At 37.2% G+C, this 18,743-nt stretch overlaps 1 protein-coding gene across 1 annotated transcript in view; it reads right to left on the reverse strand.

Moving 5' to 3' along the window:
* Positions 1–1,894: 1,894 nt before the first annotated feature.
* The window catches only part of PRKD1 (protein kinase D1), a 73,756-nt gene continuing 56,907 nt past the window's right edge, over positions 1,895–18,743 (reverse strand). The window contains exons 14-17 of the mRNA XM_010574238.1: positions 17,674–17,772; positions 16,257–16,524; positions 5,081–5,166; positions 1,895–2,872 (exon numbers count right to left, since the gene is read on the reverse strand). Of these exons, the coding sequence (XP_010572540.1) occupies positions 2,654–2,872; positions 5,081–5,166; positions 16,257–16,524; positions 17,674–17,772 (672 nt within the window). The 3' untranslated portion in view covers positions 1,895–2,653. The remainder of the gene's footprint in view (positions 2,873–5,080; positions 5,167–16,256; positions 16,525–17,673; positions 17,773–18,743) is intronic.

Below are 18,743 nucleotides of genomic sequence, written 5' to 3' on the forward strand. Positions count from 1 at the left end.
TTGGCAAACAGTTTATCAAAAGTGGTCCATGAGATGTTTATCGACATAGGTCTGTGCTTAGCAAGCCCTTGTGCATGCTAAGCATTGTTATGGCAGAAATCAGCAGATGATGGGGTTTAGTGTAAGTACTCAATGTCCCTCCTTCATTAAAAGTTGCACTTAGTTTTGTCACCCATTCTTAGAGATGCTGTTGCAAGCTGCAAAGTAGTTTGCTTTCTCTTCTAATCTCCTGACTAGTTTCCGTACTTGAGAACAGAGTGCCAGTACACTATTTGATATTTTTGAGAATTTAACTGTGTTGTTGAAAATTACCTTTGCTCAAGCGTTGGTATGCTAATTGTAAATAAAACCAAGCCACTAATAAAATCGTGACTCACCTAAACTGATCAATACGAAAGCAGATCTCTAAATCTCTGTTAGTGGTTAACATAGAAGAATGAGACAACACAATTAAGGCACTTCTGTGAGGTCATGGCTCCTTATGAACAGTCATGATATCAGCATCTGAACAAAGACTATATGATTCTAATAATTTCCCTCAATTTCCTTTTAGAAAAGCTACTTAATTTGGCTTGACTCCTGGAGTTAAAGAACAGAATATAACCTTTACATATCCATGAGTCCACCACTGCACCTCTAAGTGGACTCGCTTTTAAATATACACACACACATATACACTTTTACTGACAGAAATTTGATAATCAGCCTGAGTCTATTTTTATGTTTATTTTACAGCTGATTTGAGATTAAGAATAAGGCTGAATGAAAAAGAAACAATGGCCAATGATTAGCAAAATTTAGCCTTGTAGGAATGTCCCTACTGAAAATATAGACACTACAGTATGGCAGAATAGTCAACGCATTTGAACTCTGCCCAGCCAGAGCTCTTTCAGAACATGTTACAAGGTCAGTGTTATCAGAGAGCTTCCATCAGGGTCCAGCTGAAGTGGAAAAGGATTTCTTTTTTGGCAGTGGGAGTAGGGGAAAGAGGTGGGCAGGAGGGAGGAGATCTATCAGTAATTTTTCACAATACTTTTAAATTTTCTATAAAATATAATTTTTTTCTGTTTGAATAACGTGCCTTTTCTTCATTTCTTCTACAGTACACACTATCTGTCCAATAGAGGTGCAAAATACCTAAGGAAAATTCTGCTGGCTTAGGTCATGTTATGTATCTGGCATAAATTTCCTCTGGACAAAGCTCTTCTTTGAAGAAAGAATGGATTTATCTACTGAAAAGCTCATGATTGTAACATAAAGCCAAGATTTGATCAGTAGAAGTTTATCATATGTGGTTATTTGCTCTTTGCATACTTCTGCCTCTCATCCCATACATCTTTTCTTTTTTAACCTCAGTCTTCAATACCTGTATATCAGCTGTTTTTTTTCAGAGATAGTCGGTGGCATAGAATAATTTTCAGCTTGTCACTGAGTCACTCTGGCATGTGTTTTACAGTGCAGCCTGAACCTCTCTCACAGTTAAAGCTAAAGAGGTTAGTGTTGGAATGCTAAGTAATTGTTAGAAATGAAGATCAGTACCTTTAAAGTTTTCAGGGGAAGGAGAGCAGGGGAGATCCATGCTACCTTGTCAGTTCAACGGAATTCAGTGGAAAAGCAGAAGCACCACACTTCTCTAAAAACTACATTCCCATTAATGTGTCCTCAACTTCCCCACTCCCCCAGTAACTTTCAAAACTGATTGAATTTATGATATAAAATCAGTCCAAGTAGGTTCTTACAAAATATGCTTTATAGGTAGGCAGGTTAGCCAGCAGCATTTTCCTACCTATCTCCACATGGGCTTCTCAATCATCAACTAATTTACTCTACCTACTTCTGATGCCATTCCAGGGATATTTTAAACAGAAAGATTAGACAAATGAACCTATTTAACAAGACTTTTATTGAAAACATACACAAAGTGAACAAGTTATTTAGCTTCTAAATGTACATATTAGAGAATATTCATATTAGAGAAGAATACTTTAAGAAAAGGGGAAATACAACCGACATATGCTGCAGTTTACATTACTAAGGCATTTAGGCTTAAGAGCAAGTTATACTGTGTGTGTGTGTGTGTGTGTGTGCATCTATATACACAAACACACAAACACATACACACCGGTTATCCGATTTGAAACTGTACAGTGCTATGCAATTCATTATTTTTTGCTTTTTCTATTTTTTCAACACTAAATAAAGCTTGTATCCAAATGGTAGAAGTTGTTCACAGAACAGCAGTTATAATCTACTCTTCAAGAGTTTGCTTACAATTACAATACTAACGATGCACAAAAAACCCCCCAGATCTTCATGGGAAAGTTCTCTCTTACCAAAATGAGGCTCAAGTAAGAAAAACACTAGTTTGCAAAGGCACCGTGGAGACAGGTTTTAATACATTAAATACAACATGAATCATTCACAATAACAAGTTTAGTGTTTCTGGGAACTTTTGTAAATACAACACAGTTGGTCACACAAAAATGTTTCTGTTGATTTGTCTTGGCAACTCAGATACATCAACAGTGTAACAGCATAACAGCTTTGTTCCCATCTGACAGAAAATAATGGCAGTTCTGCAAGGCAAACGTTAAACCTGACCGTATGTATTTATTAATTCCACAGTGTTTTGACAGATTATAGGGGATGCAACTTAAAGGATGCTGACACGCTCACTGAGGGCTTTCATTTCTGTTTCTTCTAGCCTGGTGTTTTCATTATGGTTAGCACTTTGACTGATAAGGTGTGCTGGATACTGCAATCCATGCTCTCCTGAATACTGTTCCCATCGGGAGTCATCACTTTCATGGGTGATGTAACGTTCCCCCATTTTACATTCAAGTTCCCTTAAATCTAACCAGGTTTGATAGTCCTGAAATAGAATAACAGTATTAGTTTTAAATTTCCTAAAATAAACGACATTCCCTTCTACTACCAATACTATGCAAAGTGCTATTAAGTCAGCAACCTAAAGGTCATGCATCTCTATTGCTCCAGAATGGAAAAACATTGTAATTAATAAATATGAAATCTGCCTATAGAGATAGGTTTTATCTCTAGAGGATTGCTTGATAAATTAATTTGATTAAACTCTATCATAAGCATAGTCTGGAGATGTTACAGGTTGTTTTGTAGAATGTATGGATAGTTTACAGATTTCCATAATATCTAAATGAGGCATGGCAGTAAAACAATTCTTCACACTAGACACAAGATGAATAAGGAAGAAGAAACATCTTTAAATCACACGTGTACATCCTAGTGATCTGTTTCAGATAGTCAAGACAGTTGCTCCGTCTCAGTATAATGGTGCACAACATGAATTCAGCTTGGGCTAGAAAAAAATCTGCTTTTCCAAACTTAGGCAATTACTGGTGTGCTCAGAGATGTATACATTTAAACATCAAGGTACTTTGGAACTCCGTGTTGACAGTCAACAGTAAGGCTGGAAACTGGTTTGGTACTCATGCTGTTTAGATCATCATGCTCTGCAGCCTCTGATCTGCCTGAAGTGTATCTCAAGTTCAATAATTTCTTTTCTTATTCCCACCCAAAGCATACATGAAGCTGCAATAATAAAGCCAATCCTAGGCCCACGCAGACTAACCTCTGCTCCTGATCCTGTATCCAGTTTTCTTTTTTCTCCTTCACCTTGTCTCAACCTTAGACACAACCTTGGTCTCATAGCCAAAGCACCAGAAAGCCCCCACGCGGTAAATGCATGGAAGCCTTCATCCTTAGTGTCTCACATCCCTTGGCCCACTTCTTACACAGACATCCTCTCAGAAATCACCTCTAAGTCTCACTGCCCCACACCACTGTTCTCTTTCCTTAGCATTTCAAGGTTGGGCTTTCTAGAAAGAGGACTCATCTCACCCATGGTGCGAGAGCTGCCGCTCTACTACCTCGCCTTAGTTCATCTCCACTCACTATTGCACAAGTGATAGAAGTGGATGTAGAGAGGTGAAGGCCTCTGTCCCATCATACGAGACTGCCAGCAGCCTTGCTGCAGACCGTAGCCCAGATCACCTCTCCAGTCCCCAAAGGCTCAGACAAATGCATTCTGCAACGGTTGTCACGGAGAAGAGCAGTCTTGGAGGAAAAGACTAATGAATGACAGGAAATCTGGGAGGAAGAAAGCAAGCCCAGGAGAAAAGTCCCTGGAGAAGGCGGAGGGCAGGGTGGGAGGTTGCAGCCCTTTTCCTCCTACACCAGCAGGTCACCCTCTACTTTAGAAACAGTTGAAGCTATAAGGTACTGGAGTAGGACTCGGCTTTCAGTGTGGGTAAAGATGCCTTTGGGACTGTGGATTACGCATCCATCTGTGCCGTGCCTGTGCCACAATTACTTTCCTAGAGGCAAACGTGGATCCCTTGGGAGATCCTGCAGCCTGATGTCCCAGCCTGGCCTCAGCCTGTCCCCGTCCCCAGGGAGGGGCCCAATGCCCTGGGGCCGGCCCCAGCCTGGCCTGCTCCTGGGCTGGGGGCACCGGGACCGGTCCTGGCTGTTCACTGCAGTGACTCTGGTTTAGGTCTTTAACTTGCAGTGATTTGGCTGCTGCCGGATAAAAAAATTATCACAGGAGGAGCAGAAGATAGTGGCTGTTAGCCTCTCAAAAATTCCTAACATTTCAGTTTTCAGTTGAAAATTTCAGCTGAAGGTGGCTAACGTCTCTTCCTGGAAAGCATACAACTTCACTAGTTCTTCTGATGACTGTGAAGTGAAAGCCCATTGATTAGCTTTAATAAGAAGTGAATCAGGGTAGACTCCAGGCAATGAGATAACACAAGTCAAATGACTATAAAGGGTTTTTTTATATACATCATGTTCTCAGTGGACAAACAAAATAAAATATTTTTGTAGCGTATTTTGAAAACATGAGAGAGTTTAGTATGAATTTAATACTTCAGAAATTAATGAGAATCTGTAGGTAAATTGGTGAAGGAGTATGAGGTTCTCGTGATCTGAAAACATCTTCAGGTTTGTAGATTTGCTTAGATTCTACTGTGCTTAAAGATGAAAATTTGTTACATACTTAGAGCCTAAATGCATAAGAAAAAACATGGAATTGTAGCAATACCTGTAACCATGGATGGCTTAACGTTTTGTCCACACTGTAGCGCTTTCTCATTTTCACTTGCAACAAATTATTTATCAGATCAATAGCTGAAAAGAAATAATAGTGGAAAATGTCAGTTTAAATATATTTGTTTCAACTAGGACATGTAAACAGAGAGACAGACAGACATGGTAGTGGTAAGAAGGGGACAGTTATCCTTTCTTATTCCAGCTTTTTACAAACTGCAGTCAATGTTGTCCTTGAAGGTACTCATGCAACCCCTCCTAATGGGATTACAACTGTTTTACTGAAGTTGCCTGCTAGCTAGCATATCATCCACTTCTGTGTGTTCATTTGCAGGCACACAGCAAAGACTGAAGATAATCCTCATTCAGTTCCTGCTCAAGCGAAAAAAATCTCATGTAAGTGAGGAGTACTGTATTCTTCAGGTACCACAGTAAACACAAACACACACACACACATATATATATCTATACATATATATATTTTACTCTGAGACTCTCAGTATTGCTTTTATATGACTAACAGCAGCACCTTCCCAGGCACTGAGTAGCGGTTTTTGTAAGTCACAAGTCTTGCAATACTATTCTTTTGAACTGAGCATTGCTTCTACCTGCTAGTCAGCAGTCTGGTGTTTCATAAAGGTGAGAGGGGTTTTTTACAAATTTCTTAATTTCTGTGTTTTTGAAAGAGTCAATGAGTCACTGAGGTTATAGGTATGTGTGCTGTGGTTCCTGAAGAGAAGAGGCCCATGAGTCAATGACCAGTGCATGGAACTACACTGAGTGACCCATTTGGAAAAATCTCTGGGATGAGACTGCTAAGCTTTGAATGCAACTACTAAAACCACTAAAAAAAATTAAAAAATAAAAAATGAGGGTATCATGTAAGGTTAAACTCTATTCTAGGTGGTGCTAAATGTTCAGTATGTGTTCTGGGGGAGTTTATTGTTATAGAATAATTGACCGGCCACAAGGAATTATAATATTACTGCAACTTTCCCATTCCATCACAATATCCCTTGGCTTGTCCAAAGTATGCTGGTTTACATCTTTATTTTTTGTTTATATCATGGTGACAGGGAAAGATGATCTTGAAAGTAACACAGAAACGTGGCATCACTGAGGGGAATTGGGTCTGAAATGCGAGATGGACATTGTTGCCAGCTGGGTATTGAAGGAGCTGAATAATCATCTTGTCTGTTTTAAGAGCAGGCAATGGGACAGAATTCTTTAAATTGCTACATCTCTGAGGTTGTATTTGTGCAGCAATATGGAAAAACTTTTCTTTTTCAAAAGAGGCTTCCTCTCCCCAGGCTCCTTTGCCAACTAGAGCTTCCTGTGTGTTTCTGCCATGAGGCAGAGCACAATGAGCACAATGCCCACAAAAATGGGAATGTATATGGCGGCCTATCTGGATGTATGCAGTAAGTTTGACAGACAAACCTATTCTTAGCAAAAGCTGGCTATCACTAAAGTAGCCCTGACTTCCTGGTGCTGAATATTATCTTGGAAATCAAAGCAATTGTGGGAATGAGATAAAAGAAATCTCAGGGCTTCTGACAAAGAAGACAGTGCCAGAGGTTCTGAGCCATGCTTTTCCTGGAGCAGATGGTCCTAATTTTATTTTTCCTGTTCTGGAAAAACAGGTGTTTAGCTACTGTCTCTTTTAGTGTAAAGTACAGTTCATGCTAAACTTTCTAACTCATGTTTATTTTGTTCCCTCTCAAAATGTCTGTGAAGTGGATGTGGGATCAGACAGCCAGTGGATAGCCAATAGGACTACTACTGATAGATGGTAGCATTCTGAAAACTCATTTGTTTTCCAAAATAGTGGGGTTAATCTTTTTCCTCTTTATTGGTAAGAGAAGTTCTCAAGTTCCAAGCCATGAGGAAGAGACAGGAAAATCAAGTCATATGGCACGGTTCAGTTATACAGTGACTTCTGATATAACTTGGGAAAAAGTAGTGGACATTGTTTTTATCTGATGCTTGGAGGAGGAGAACATAGTCCTTACCCACTGTGGTAAATCTGGGCATTGGCAGATATCAGCATCTTCTGCAACACTGTCACCTTACCCTTAAATTCAGCAGAATTACAATAAGACTTCAGTCTGTCCTTTGATAAATAAGCCAGTGCTGAATGTGAATTTAATAGGGTTCCCATTTGTTTATTATCTTCAGAGGTATTCAGGTGTATATGATCTTCAGAGATAATATTTCATCGTTTACTATGAATCTCAGTTTGGCAAATAGGTCAAGAGCTTGATGAAAGAGCTGATTGTCCTGGGAATTGATTTCAATCAGCCAACTGTTGAGATATAAGTGCATGTTTCCCAAGATGTGCTTCTAAAACTGTCAAGTACCTACTGAATATTCTTCCTGCCATGGAGTATTGATAATGTCTCTACTATGTATCTTCTGTCCAACCCACTGGAAGCAGATATGACTGTGAGCCTTACAAGTGATGAAATTATACATAGCTATTCAGCCTCCCTCAAGTTACAGCAAGATGAAGACCCCTTTGCCCTTTTTTTTCCCCTTCAGGACATGACATACTACACGTAATAACATAATTCTTTGTATTCTTGGGGAAAATTGCCAATGGCTTGTTGAACAGACCAGAATGGCATTGGTCTAGGAACAGTCACAAGAGAAGGTACACAAAGAAGGAGAGGGAAGGAAACTAAGACAAAAGTGAAAAGGTAGCTTCACTAGATGGTTAAGACTGTCAGCACTGAGCAATCATTTGTTCTCCAGAACAGTTTACACACATAGTCCACTTGTTTCACCACTGGAATATCGCTGCCTCTGTAACAAGTTTTGGTGTTCATTTTTAGTTCTTTATCTAGGGTTCTTTTTGCCAGGAAAGTTTCGAATATCACTTGCCTCTTAGCAATAAATAAGCACAAATGCAACATGATTATTATGAAGATTTAGGGCCCAAACTATCTGATACAATTCCATTTGCTTTAATACTCAAAGTTTTCAAATGTAGGTGAAGAGAGAGATCAGACATGAGTTTCAACAGCAAAAAGCATTTGCTATTTTTTACCAGGAAAACATGCAATCCAAGAAAATCCACTTCTCAAGCATAAGAGTTCTGAGCATCAGAAGTCAAGATGCAAAGGATACGTACAGGCAAGGCAACAAAAGGACAGTGCTATGTAAAGGAAAGCAGAAGCTTGGGAGTTCAACACAGACAGGCTGAGTGCTGGAACTGAAAAATTAAAGGATTTCCTCAGGGATCAGGAATAGTCTGTTAATGAGAAAATGCTGAATTTAACCAGTGTTAAATTGTAGAGGTTCAGACACTGGTAGGTTCTGTGGGACTATTTAAAGGAAATGAGAAAAGATCCTGGTTATTCTCTCTGTTTCAGCTTACAAAAACATCACCCTGTCCTGATAGTGTCCTGACAACCACTATCTAATACAGTTTGGTCTGGCTACAGTAAGATTCATGTTGACGCAACTTCTTAATTAAAAAATAATTCATATAATTAATAATTTGATGATTACGTTTTGAGTTATACTGCTTAAAAACACTGGAGATAAAAATTTGGAAGGTATTAACATTTAGTTTAGACATACAACTCAAATATGGTTCAGGGGACCAAACTGGGGCACCAATTGTTAGGAAATTAAATTTTCTTCTAGGAAGATAAAGCAGTTTTGAGGAGAGGGTAGCAAATACACTGTATTTTAAAGTAATTTTTATGAATTTTCACTAGAGACTGATTATTTTTTTTTAAATCAGGTTTTAAAGTAATCCTTGCCAGACATTTTAAGAGCTTTATAAAGTTTGACAATATTCTTCTGTAAAATCAATAATTCAATAAATGCAGAGCATTAAGAAAGACCACCTATCGTCTGCACATCATCTATGGGAATCCAACAGGTTATCACCAAGGAAGTAACCTAAATGAAAGTTCTGAAAGGATTATGGTACTGCTTTTTCTAACACTTTTATGGGCTCCTGTTTACTTCCCATGATTTAAGGATAGCATAAGCAGCCAGCTGACGGCTTATCAAGTTCCAGCAGCTGGAGACTTTCTTAAAGGCGATAAACTAGCCAACTACTCCACTAGCATGACTACTGGTCATTTAGATAGGTGCTCATTCAGCAGAATCCCCAATGGGAAGATTCAAATACAACTTCAAAAAGCTGTATGTCCCCTCAATTTTAGGAAAGATTGCTCTTTAGTTGCACTTTACTGGAAAGAACCTCCAGAGTCAGGACGTTCATGTTTCTGAACTACTTACGGTAGTTTATTAGTATGGCAAATAATTAATTGTAGTAGAGACACAGTAACAATTTTCACTCTAAGTATCAAATTAATTAGGATGTGACCCACAAATTAACACACAAGTTTAGAAAATACCTGAAAAACCTACTATGAAACTACCATTCATTTAGTTCTACCATACAAGCTTCAGCTTTTCATATAAGTCATAAAAAATAAATCACCTTAAGAATATCAAGAAAAGCAGTCCTAAATTAACAATAAATTTATACTTGGTCCAGAATTTTTAAAGTACACCCATAATATTAACTACTTTCACAGCCATCACTTGTAAAAATTTAACCTGATGCCATTAATATAAAACTTAAGACTTCCTAGGCCCTGGATTTTTCTGAGTATAGCTCTGTTGATTAGTGGTATAATGCTTTCATACATATAAACCCCTTCCCTACTGCTGGTCAATACAGCTTTGTTGACAAATGCTCTAGTGTACATGCAGTTATTTTGGCAAAAAATAACCTTCAGCTAGCAAAGCTTATTATTTTCAGAGGCATGGATTCAGCTGTACTATCAAAAGAAATCCTTGGCAATTATAAGCTGCACCTCTACAAGGGAGGTTTTCTAATACTAATCTATCCTGGCAAACATGTGTAAGTAGAGCCAAGACCTTAGTTTAAACAGCTAGTTAAACATTTACTGAGGTAGAGAGCATCTTTGAGCTGTAACATGGATTTGACCTCCTCGTACTTAATGCTCACTCATGTGACTTTCTCATTAATGTGTGAAACAGAGTTTCTATTCACATTATGGTGAAACAAGTCTAAATAAATACTGGCTTGAAGGCAGCTGTGGTATTTATTTCTGACTCAAAAGCAGTGTAACAGGCACACCATGATAAAATTTAATGCATGGAAGAAGTTGCATTGCTTCTTCCCAAATTATTTAATAATATGAAGTAATGTGAAGCACCTGATCAACAGTGTGCACATCACATAGCTCTCATCAGGCTAGTAGTAATAGCTGTGTTGGTAGCTGATGAAAAAAGAATTATGAATACAACGATTTATTAAAATTCCATAACAGAATGAAATGCACCATGAATAATTCAAAACTTGACACAGCACATTTTAGGACCATGCAGTTCAAAAGACCAGACACCACAGTGAAGACACACTAGGTAAAATACACTAACAGGCAGGCACAAAATCCTCCAGGGAGTTCTGTCTTTATATTTAGCAGTACTTATTTTTTGTAACCTGTAGCTAAGTCAAAATAAATCTTTTAAGTTGATACAAATTTGGTGGATTGGGAGGTCAAAGTTGGAAACGAACAGTAATGCTGTTGAAAATAGGGTCTGTGTTCGACAGATCTGAAATTTAAAGCTATAAAATAGGAAAGAATTCTGCAAGTAGATTCCTCTGTATGAATATCTAGCAAAATTCCACAATGAAGTCTGAATTAAGGTCAAATTGTCATACAGCAATTCAGTGAATTTGGAAAGTTAAGCTGGCTTGACAAACATTGAAGACAGAACAGAAATAGCAGATTTGGCCATGGAATGTTGAATGGCTGTGACAAAACCTGGTTTTCTACAAGATATCCAAAGTTTACCACAGTAAATACATCTCCATGGTAATGTCTTACAATTCTATTTAGACATACAAACACAAACTCTGTTTTGGGGAAGTATTCTTTCAAAAGAAAGAAGCTATTGGAAAAAGGTGGGAAAATGCAACTGCTTAGTAGGGTGGAAATCAGAATTCCCTATGGAGGAATCTGTGAGATTGTGTGTGTGTGTACACATACAATCTCTGACAAACTTAAAATGTAAAGCAATTGAGTTTGGTGAAGTTAGAGAAGGGATTTTGTGCATGAGGACTAAGATTTGGGAACTGATGCTCGCAGAAACGTTCTGAATGGATGATTAGTTGGAAAAAAATACATTTCTGAGAGCTACAAAAATTGAAAGGTCCTAATTTTTATAGGTTAAATTTTAAGGGGGAAGAGGACAGATAAAGCATTACACAAAAAAGCGAGAATTTCTCAGCAGGAAGAGTTGATGAGATTAACCCAGATGTTATGACATCAGACAGACACATTATGGAGAGAAGAGAGTCATAGTCAATGACTAGACCACATTCCTGAGTGGGAGAGAAGACAGAACTGTTGATAGTGGCTGAAAGACATTAAACACTCAAAAATGTTATCCTCAAATGGGTTCTGCCTTCTTCCTTGGCTTGTGACTGTATTTTTTTTATTTTAAAAATTGCTAGAAAGTGCTATAGAAAAAGTAATTCTCAAGAAAATAAACACGCTATTGTGTTCCTGACACACTTTTCCTCCAAAAAACAATTTCTTCCCATATGTTTTTGCTCTGAACCTGCTAGACTTTATTTTAAGTGTATTATTTATATAATCATGCAGTTTAAACTGTTATGGGTCATATGTTTTTACAAATCTATTGCCCCAGCAGTGCAGTTTAGAATTTTAAAAGCCAATTGAATTTTACCTTAAGACCAATAATTGAATAAAGAACACAGAATGCAAACATTTAGGCTACTTTACCACTGGTGTGGCTTTTCCAGACATAATGTTTAGGTATGACCTATCTCATTATTTTTCTTCCTTTTATACCCTCTGCATTCCAGCTCCCAAATTAACATGCTGTTGCTTGGCAATATCAGAAAAAGCATCTACTGAGCACTAAAAACAAAGAGATGATAAACACAGAACCATTCACTCTAATTTGTGCACTATCCATTTAAATGAGAAGAAATATGTGGTTTTGCTAAAAAGTAAAATATCTGAGCTTTTAATTCCTCTCTGATTACAATATAAATAGAAGTAAACGTGGCAATAACTAAGTTCAGCTATTCCTAAACTTTTTACATGAGTAATGGTCTGAAAAGAGCACTGAAATAACTACAGTTGCAATAAGTTTAACATCCACTTTGGCTCCCTGGGCCACAGTAACAGTCATAAGCAAGAAACAAGAGGTTTGAGCATTGTTCTGCTTTCCTCAGTGTCGATTTTTGCAACAGGCATGCAGAAATTCCTAACACTGCTTTCATTAGCCATTCTGCGACAAATTATATGCCCTTTAATAAAATCGTTGTTGCACAGACACTGGCAATACACTTGGTTGATGATCACTTCCCTTAATCTAAACTGAAAATTGCATAACAAGGTAAAAAGCCCACAACTTTAGAAACATTTACGGTTCCACTAAAAGTACATACACAGAATTTCAAGCAAACGAGTTCCTGCAGTTTAAGCAGCAGCTAGCTCAGGTATAACAGCTGCATGTGTTTGTAATCCCAACCTGGTACAGTAGTGAAGTAACATCCCCCCCTCCCCAATCTGTTGTTCTAGGTTGTCTGTCTTATCTCCCATCACTTGTTTTGCATATCAAGCAGCATTGTTCATACAGACAGAAACAGGTCTGAACAAACATTTATTTCTTTTTCTTTTTTTAATCTCAAATTGATATGCAATTCATTCCACTACTTCTCACTGTTCTATAAGTGTTTCTAGGATTATCATAATATGAACATTCACAGCAACCAGTAGTGACACACTTCAGCAGTAAAAAAAGAAGAAAGTCATGCAAATTGCATTTTATATGGTCAGAGAACCTGAGCATTTTTATTGGCATGCATAAATCAGAGTTAATACTAATCCTCTTAGATGTTAGCCTAGCTCTTCTAAGTTGACTGAATTCTCAGTTTCTGCCTGCTGTTACTGAGATATGTAATATAGTCTCTGGATGAAGGTACCACTTTTAAAATCTAGCTGTAATGTACAATTTATAGAGTCCATTGTTAAAGAGTGCTTGGGCCCAGCACTGTCTTTTGGACATACGAGAAGAAAGCAGTAAAGTAATGGAGAAATAAAGAAGAATGTTTACATTAGTTTTACTTATGGTAACTTTTTGACAAATGGCTCCTATTTTTCAAATTCATACAGCGGAACAATTTAAAAAGATCTTTCTTATCTGCATTAAAGATAATATTTATTTTGCATTTATTTTATCTGCAACAATGATACTTGCCTAATCAATTTTGGTTTCCATTTTTTAATGCTGTAGCAGTGCAGCAAAATTTTGGTTGCAGGCTTCTGTGAAGACTGTGGTTGTTTATTACGTGTTAGAGTTCTCTTAAATATTTGCACACGTTTTTAAATGTCAATAATTAAATTGGACTAACTGCTGGATCTTCAACATTTTTTCCTTCTTACAAGTAAAAACTACTTATAAATAATTTTCTTTTAATTTTAAAACAAAGAATAATACTTCTTGCAAGCAAATATCTGTGTAGATACTTCAAGACAGCAATTTCAGTCATACCAGCTCGAAAGAAATAGCCTGATCAATGTTTATTTACAAAGATCTTGCTGGATTCTGCAGCAGCATCACATTCCACATTGCTATATAACTCCTTTACAAGCTTGAGTGGAAGAACTAGTTGATGATAATTACTGCCCTCTTGGGAGAATTACTGCTGTAATACAAATTCCAGGAAATAGTTAGAAATCAAGTGTGCCTTTAGAAGTAATCTATTGTGGATCTTTTTATAAGAAAATTTAAAAAATTAAAAAAATAATCATAGTAATTTATCTTAAAATTTCTGTTGAAAAATGTTTAATGATTAAGAAAAATTGGCAAAAAGAATAATGGAAAAGATATGGCAGGCAAATATCCAATTCATTAGCTTAACCTGTTTGGGAAGCTGCAAGAGCCTATGACAAGCTAAAGGAAGATTTTCAAGTGCACAAACCTAACCTGTTGGGATTGAAACTAATTCTCTGTCTGAATTTTGTAGATTTACAGCACTTTGGGCAGAGAAATTTATGAGCCCCAGTGTATTTTAGCTTGAAATGAGCTTCATGTTACCATAGTTTACATTTAAATGCACATACCTTTTCAAATTGTTCTTATGTGTAATGTTGAGTAAGCAACTTCATAAAATCTTTAAAATCATCTGTGTTTCCCCCCAAATGCTTCAACCACTTGTAGCATCAATTATCACGGCACTGTTCAGAATTGTAATCCAGATCAAATGTGTTAGGACACAGGGTACAGATTTGTATTTTAACCATGCTATACGGTCATAAGTAACAGAAATTGGATGGAGCCAGCAGGTGCACAGGGCCCATGTACCTCCCCTCTTGTGACCTGTGCAGGAGTGTGGACCAGAGAAGCTGACATGAGAAAACCATTCCTTTATTTCCCCTACTTAATCTGGAGTTTGAGTTCAATTTTGAGCTCTAAAAATCAGCATTATCAAGTAATACTTGGACAGAGATCTATACTCCAACATCCTGTGTTAAACATAATGGATCTTTTCAAACTTTTTTTCAGATTTTCATTTAGCACAACAGAGTGGCTCATCAGCTAGCAATTCAAAATACATAATAAAATCACAATGTATAAACAGATTTTAACTCAGTAATTTGTTCAAGTGTGTTCTTTCCCTCCATTCTGTATGTTTGCAGCCTGATATCCATTAACTCTTAATGAAGGCTGTGATTCTATAAAAGAAGAGATAGCATCCCAGTAGGTGAGTTTTCTGTAGGTGCTCTGCTGAATCTTCACCTCTGACTGTAGAAATTGATCTTCTGTCTATCACAGTAGAAACTTGCGGGAGACAATTTCTTGCAGCCTCTTCTGTGTTGATTGCTGTTTGCTTATCTCTAGCGCCAGATGAAGCATTGCTGCCAACAGATTCTGTCAGCTTACATATCAGAAGTGTGTGGAGGTTCAGGAGGACTTCAGTGCGTAATTGTGCAGATTTATAGCCCCCCCTCCCCCCAACAGATCTCATCAAACTTCATCTGCCACTGAGGTAAAACAACAGACAGACAATGCTCTCAAAGCATTTTTCAGCTGAGAATCTCACATGGCCATAATATACACTATAGCAAGCAGTAGGCACACTTCTCTAAGCTACATTTAACATGTCAGTTAAACATGTCACCTGAAACCCAGAAAAAAAGTACTGTAAATAATGGAAATTGTAAATGCTAGTATTTTAATTCAATTTGTTACATATTTCAATTCAGAAAAAAAGATAAGAATCTGATGTTTATAAATAGGTTTCCTTTGCTTTAAGACTTATGAAGCAACCTTGCAAAAAGCTAAGGACATAAAGATAATGATTAAAAAAACCCAAAATCCCAAAGAAAAATCAAGCTGCCTGAAAATGTTTGTTATGTGCAAGAAAATGTTAGTGAAACCAGAACTGATATTTTTGTTAAATGCCCTACTTAGTTGTGTGTAGAATTCATTTACCTTCTTTAAAGATGTTCATAGTTAATTATTCACATTGTTCTTTTACTATCAAAAGTCTTTGATGAACTCTAGTTTCACAAGTCTCATTGGTTATCTCCAAGCCTTCCCCCCTGCAGAAAGTCTCTTCTATGATACATTCTCACACTGTTCTTGAAACCTCATCTGCTTGGCATTGTTCAGTCTTTTTTACCTTCTCCACAGAAAGACTATCAGGGTACAGCATACTACTGAATGGAAACTAAATTACTGTCACAACTAGAACGAGAAAAAGGCTGCAGAAGCACTAGAGCTGAAAGAAGAGGTACAGAAGTAAATATAAGCAACACCAGTTCCGGCAGCTGAGGTTCTCCAGAAGATTCTGCAGCAACCCAATCTGTAGGTGGCTATGTGCCTCCTTCAACACCTCCTGGAGAGATCTCATGCTAGAGGATTATGTCATATGCAGTCTATACATGCTCTGCAGGAAATGTCTAAAGCAGCTGATAGCAAAAACCAGAGACGTTACACTATGGTACATTATGGTACCTTGAAATTTCAAATCTTTTTTTGTTTCACCGGTATGTACAGGGAAAAAAAAATATAAAAGCAAAATACAACTACTCTTTTTTAGCATTTATATAAAAACAGCCACAAACAGATATTACCTTCATGAGAAATTTCTTTCCATGGATTAGGTGGATACATGAAAGCAGCATTCTGGATTTGGTCATGTATGTCTTCATCTTCATTGAATGGAAAGGTACCACTGAGGCTTACATAAATGATGACACCCACAGACCACATATCCAGAGATCTGTTATAGCCTTTGTTCCTCAGCACTTCAGGAGCAAGGTAGGCTGGTGTTCCTACAACTGAACGCCTAAATGATTTCTCTCCAATGATTCGGGCAAAGCCAAAATCACAAAGTTTTACCTGTTTCAAGAAAAATGCGATAGTAAGGCAGAAGTTATTTTTATTATCAAATACATAGTTGAGGAACTTTTATCATGGTTTAATTGCAAGATGCATCTCTATTGTTCCTTCAAGGACACTTTTTTTAAAGTCCTCTTTGAGAGGAATACCCTTAATCCACCGAGACATTAGACCAGTCCATTGCATCTCCTCTATTCCTTCATTCCATGAATAAACCACGGTAAAATCAGTAACAGGACAACTTAGAATGAAATAAATACAGTTTTAGATGGGCCTAACAGCTCAGGCTCCTGGTGAAACTAGTAATATAAAGTAATACTTATTCATTCATAGCATAAGAACATGGCAAACAGTAAAATTGTTTTACCTATGGCTTTTTCCTAAATGAAGCAAGTTGATAAAACTTAGTTCTTGAACTTCTACTTTTACTGTATTGCGGACCATGCCTCTCCGCAAACCTTGTCTGATTTCTTCAGAGGGACAGATTTAGCTGCTTAAAAATTCTCACTTAATGCCTCAGTATGTATCCTTCCTTTGCAATTATTAATATTGGTATTATTTACAAATTATCAATAGTGCTCCCTTGTGAATATGGGCAGCTGGGGGAGATTATAGATGAACTCTGCAGACCAAAGGTAACAGGAGCTGATACAAATACCTTTTAATGAGAAATAAAACAATGAGCCAGAAAGTCTATTTAAATATTCTGCAATCTACCTGGCATTTAAATTCATAAAATTAAAGAAGCAGCTCTTGTTCTTCATGAGCTCTATCCCACCTTTCAGAAAAATAACTGTCTTTCTAGTGACTGCCTGCAAATCGTCACTTATCTAGACCGTATCAGCCAGATAAGTAATTTGTGTTGTAATGGTGAGCAAATTAGAAACAATTGCACAATTAGTTATGTCACACTTGAAAATCTAGTTGAATATTTTAGACAAATGACAAAAGGCAAAGATTTTCAAACGTGTCTTCTTTGGAAAGTTTTTTGAATAAGTGATCAGTTTTTTCATATCTAAAAATTCTGTGTAGTTCCTGGAGGAGATACAGACAGGTCATTAATCACTTTTTTGTTTGTTCATAAAATAATCATTGCTATCAGTTACTAATTTGAACAATTTATCTTAAGAAAGGGCATTTTCTACTTGCCTGTGGGAAAGGATCAGCTGATGCCAATAACACATTTTCTGGTTTGAGGTCACAATGAACAATATTTTTGAAATGAAGATGTCTTAAAGCAACAAGGATCTGAGAAGAAACAAATCAGAAAGAAATTCAGTTTTAAATGTCATACTTGTTTTTGGTTTTGTTTTATATTGTTCAGACAATATCAGTGATCAGAGAAGGAAGGACTGGTGTAGAGAGAGAGAGTCCAACAAGAATGTACCTTTTACAAGAATGTCTATGATGGAAAAAAAAGAAAAAGCAAAAATGTCATCTATTATTTACTGTGCCTCAAGTTTTCTTGATGTTTCACTGTACGGAATATGATTCTTTCCTCTCCAAAGACTTTATATTCTGAACATTTTTTTTAAAAACTAGGTTCTAAGTACTTATTTACTTTTTTTGTGTGAAATCGTTGGATGCAGAAACATTTGCAAAATGACCTTTGAGATCTAAATTCACTTAAAAAATTTCACAGAAATACTAAGTGATTCAATTTAAGCATTTTCTTGAGGAGAGAAAGCATAAGGAGCATTGCATGTATTTTTATTCTGACATACACACAAGAACATGGCAACAGAGTGCAACAGATAACCATCCTGTTCCTGGGGCTTTAACTCCATTCCTTGTGTCTGGTCAGGGGCTGGCAGCATTTCCCACTACATTAGAGCAGGGAATGGTGAAGAATCTGTATGAACCTGGGAAGGCAAGAAACCAAATTCTGAAGCTGGTGGCAATCTTGCCCATGAAAGCCTGAAAACTGCTATGTTCTACCTCAATGTCCTGGTGTCAGCTGGGATAGAGTTAACTTTCTCCCTAGTAGCTGGTATAGTGCTACGTTTTGAGTTCAGTATGAGAAGAATGTTGATAACACTGATGTTTTCAGTTGTTGCTAAGTAGTGTTTAGACTAAGTCAAGGATTTTTCAGCTTCTCATGCCCAGCCAGCGAGAAAGCTGGAGGGGCACAAGAAGCTGGCACAGGACACAGCCAGGGCACCTGACCCAAAGTGGCCAGCGGGGTATTCCATACCATGTGATGTCATGTCCAGTATATA

This window comes from Haliaeetus leucocephalus, unplaced genomic scaffold (genome assembly GCF_000737465.1).
Source record: "Haliaeetus leucocephalus isolate CR32 unplaced genomic scaffold, Haliaeetus_leucocephalus-4.0 Scaffold417, whole genome shotgun sequence".
Lineage (NCBI taxonomy): Eukaryota > Metazoa > Chordata > Aves > Accipitriformes > Accipitridae > Haliaeetus > Haliaeetus leucocephalus.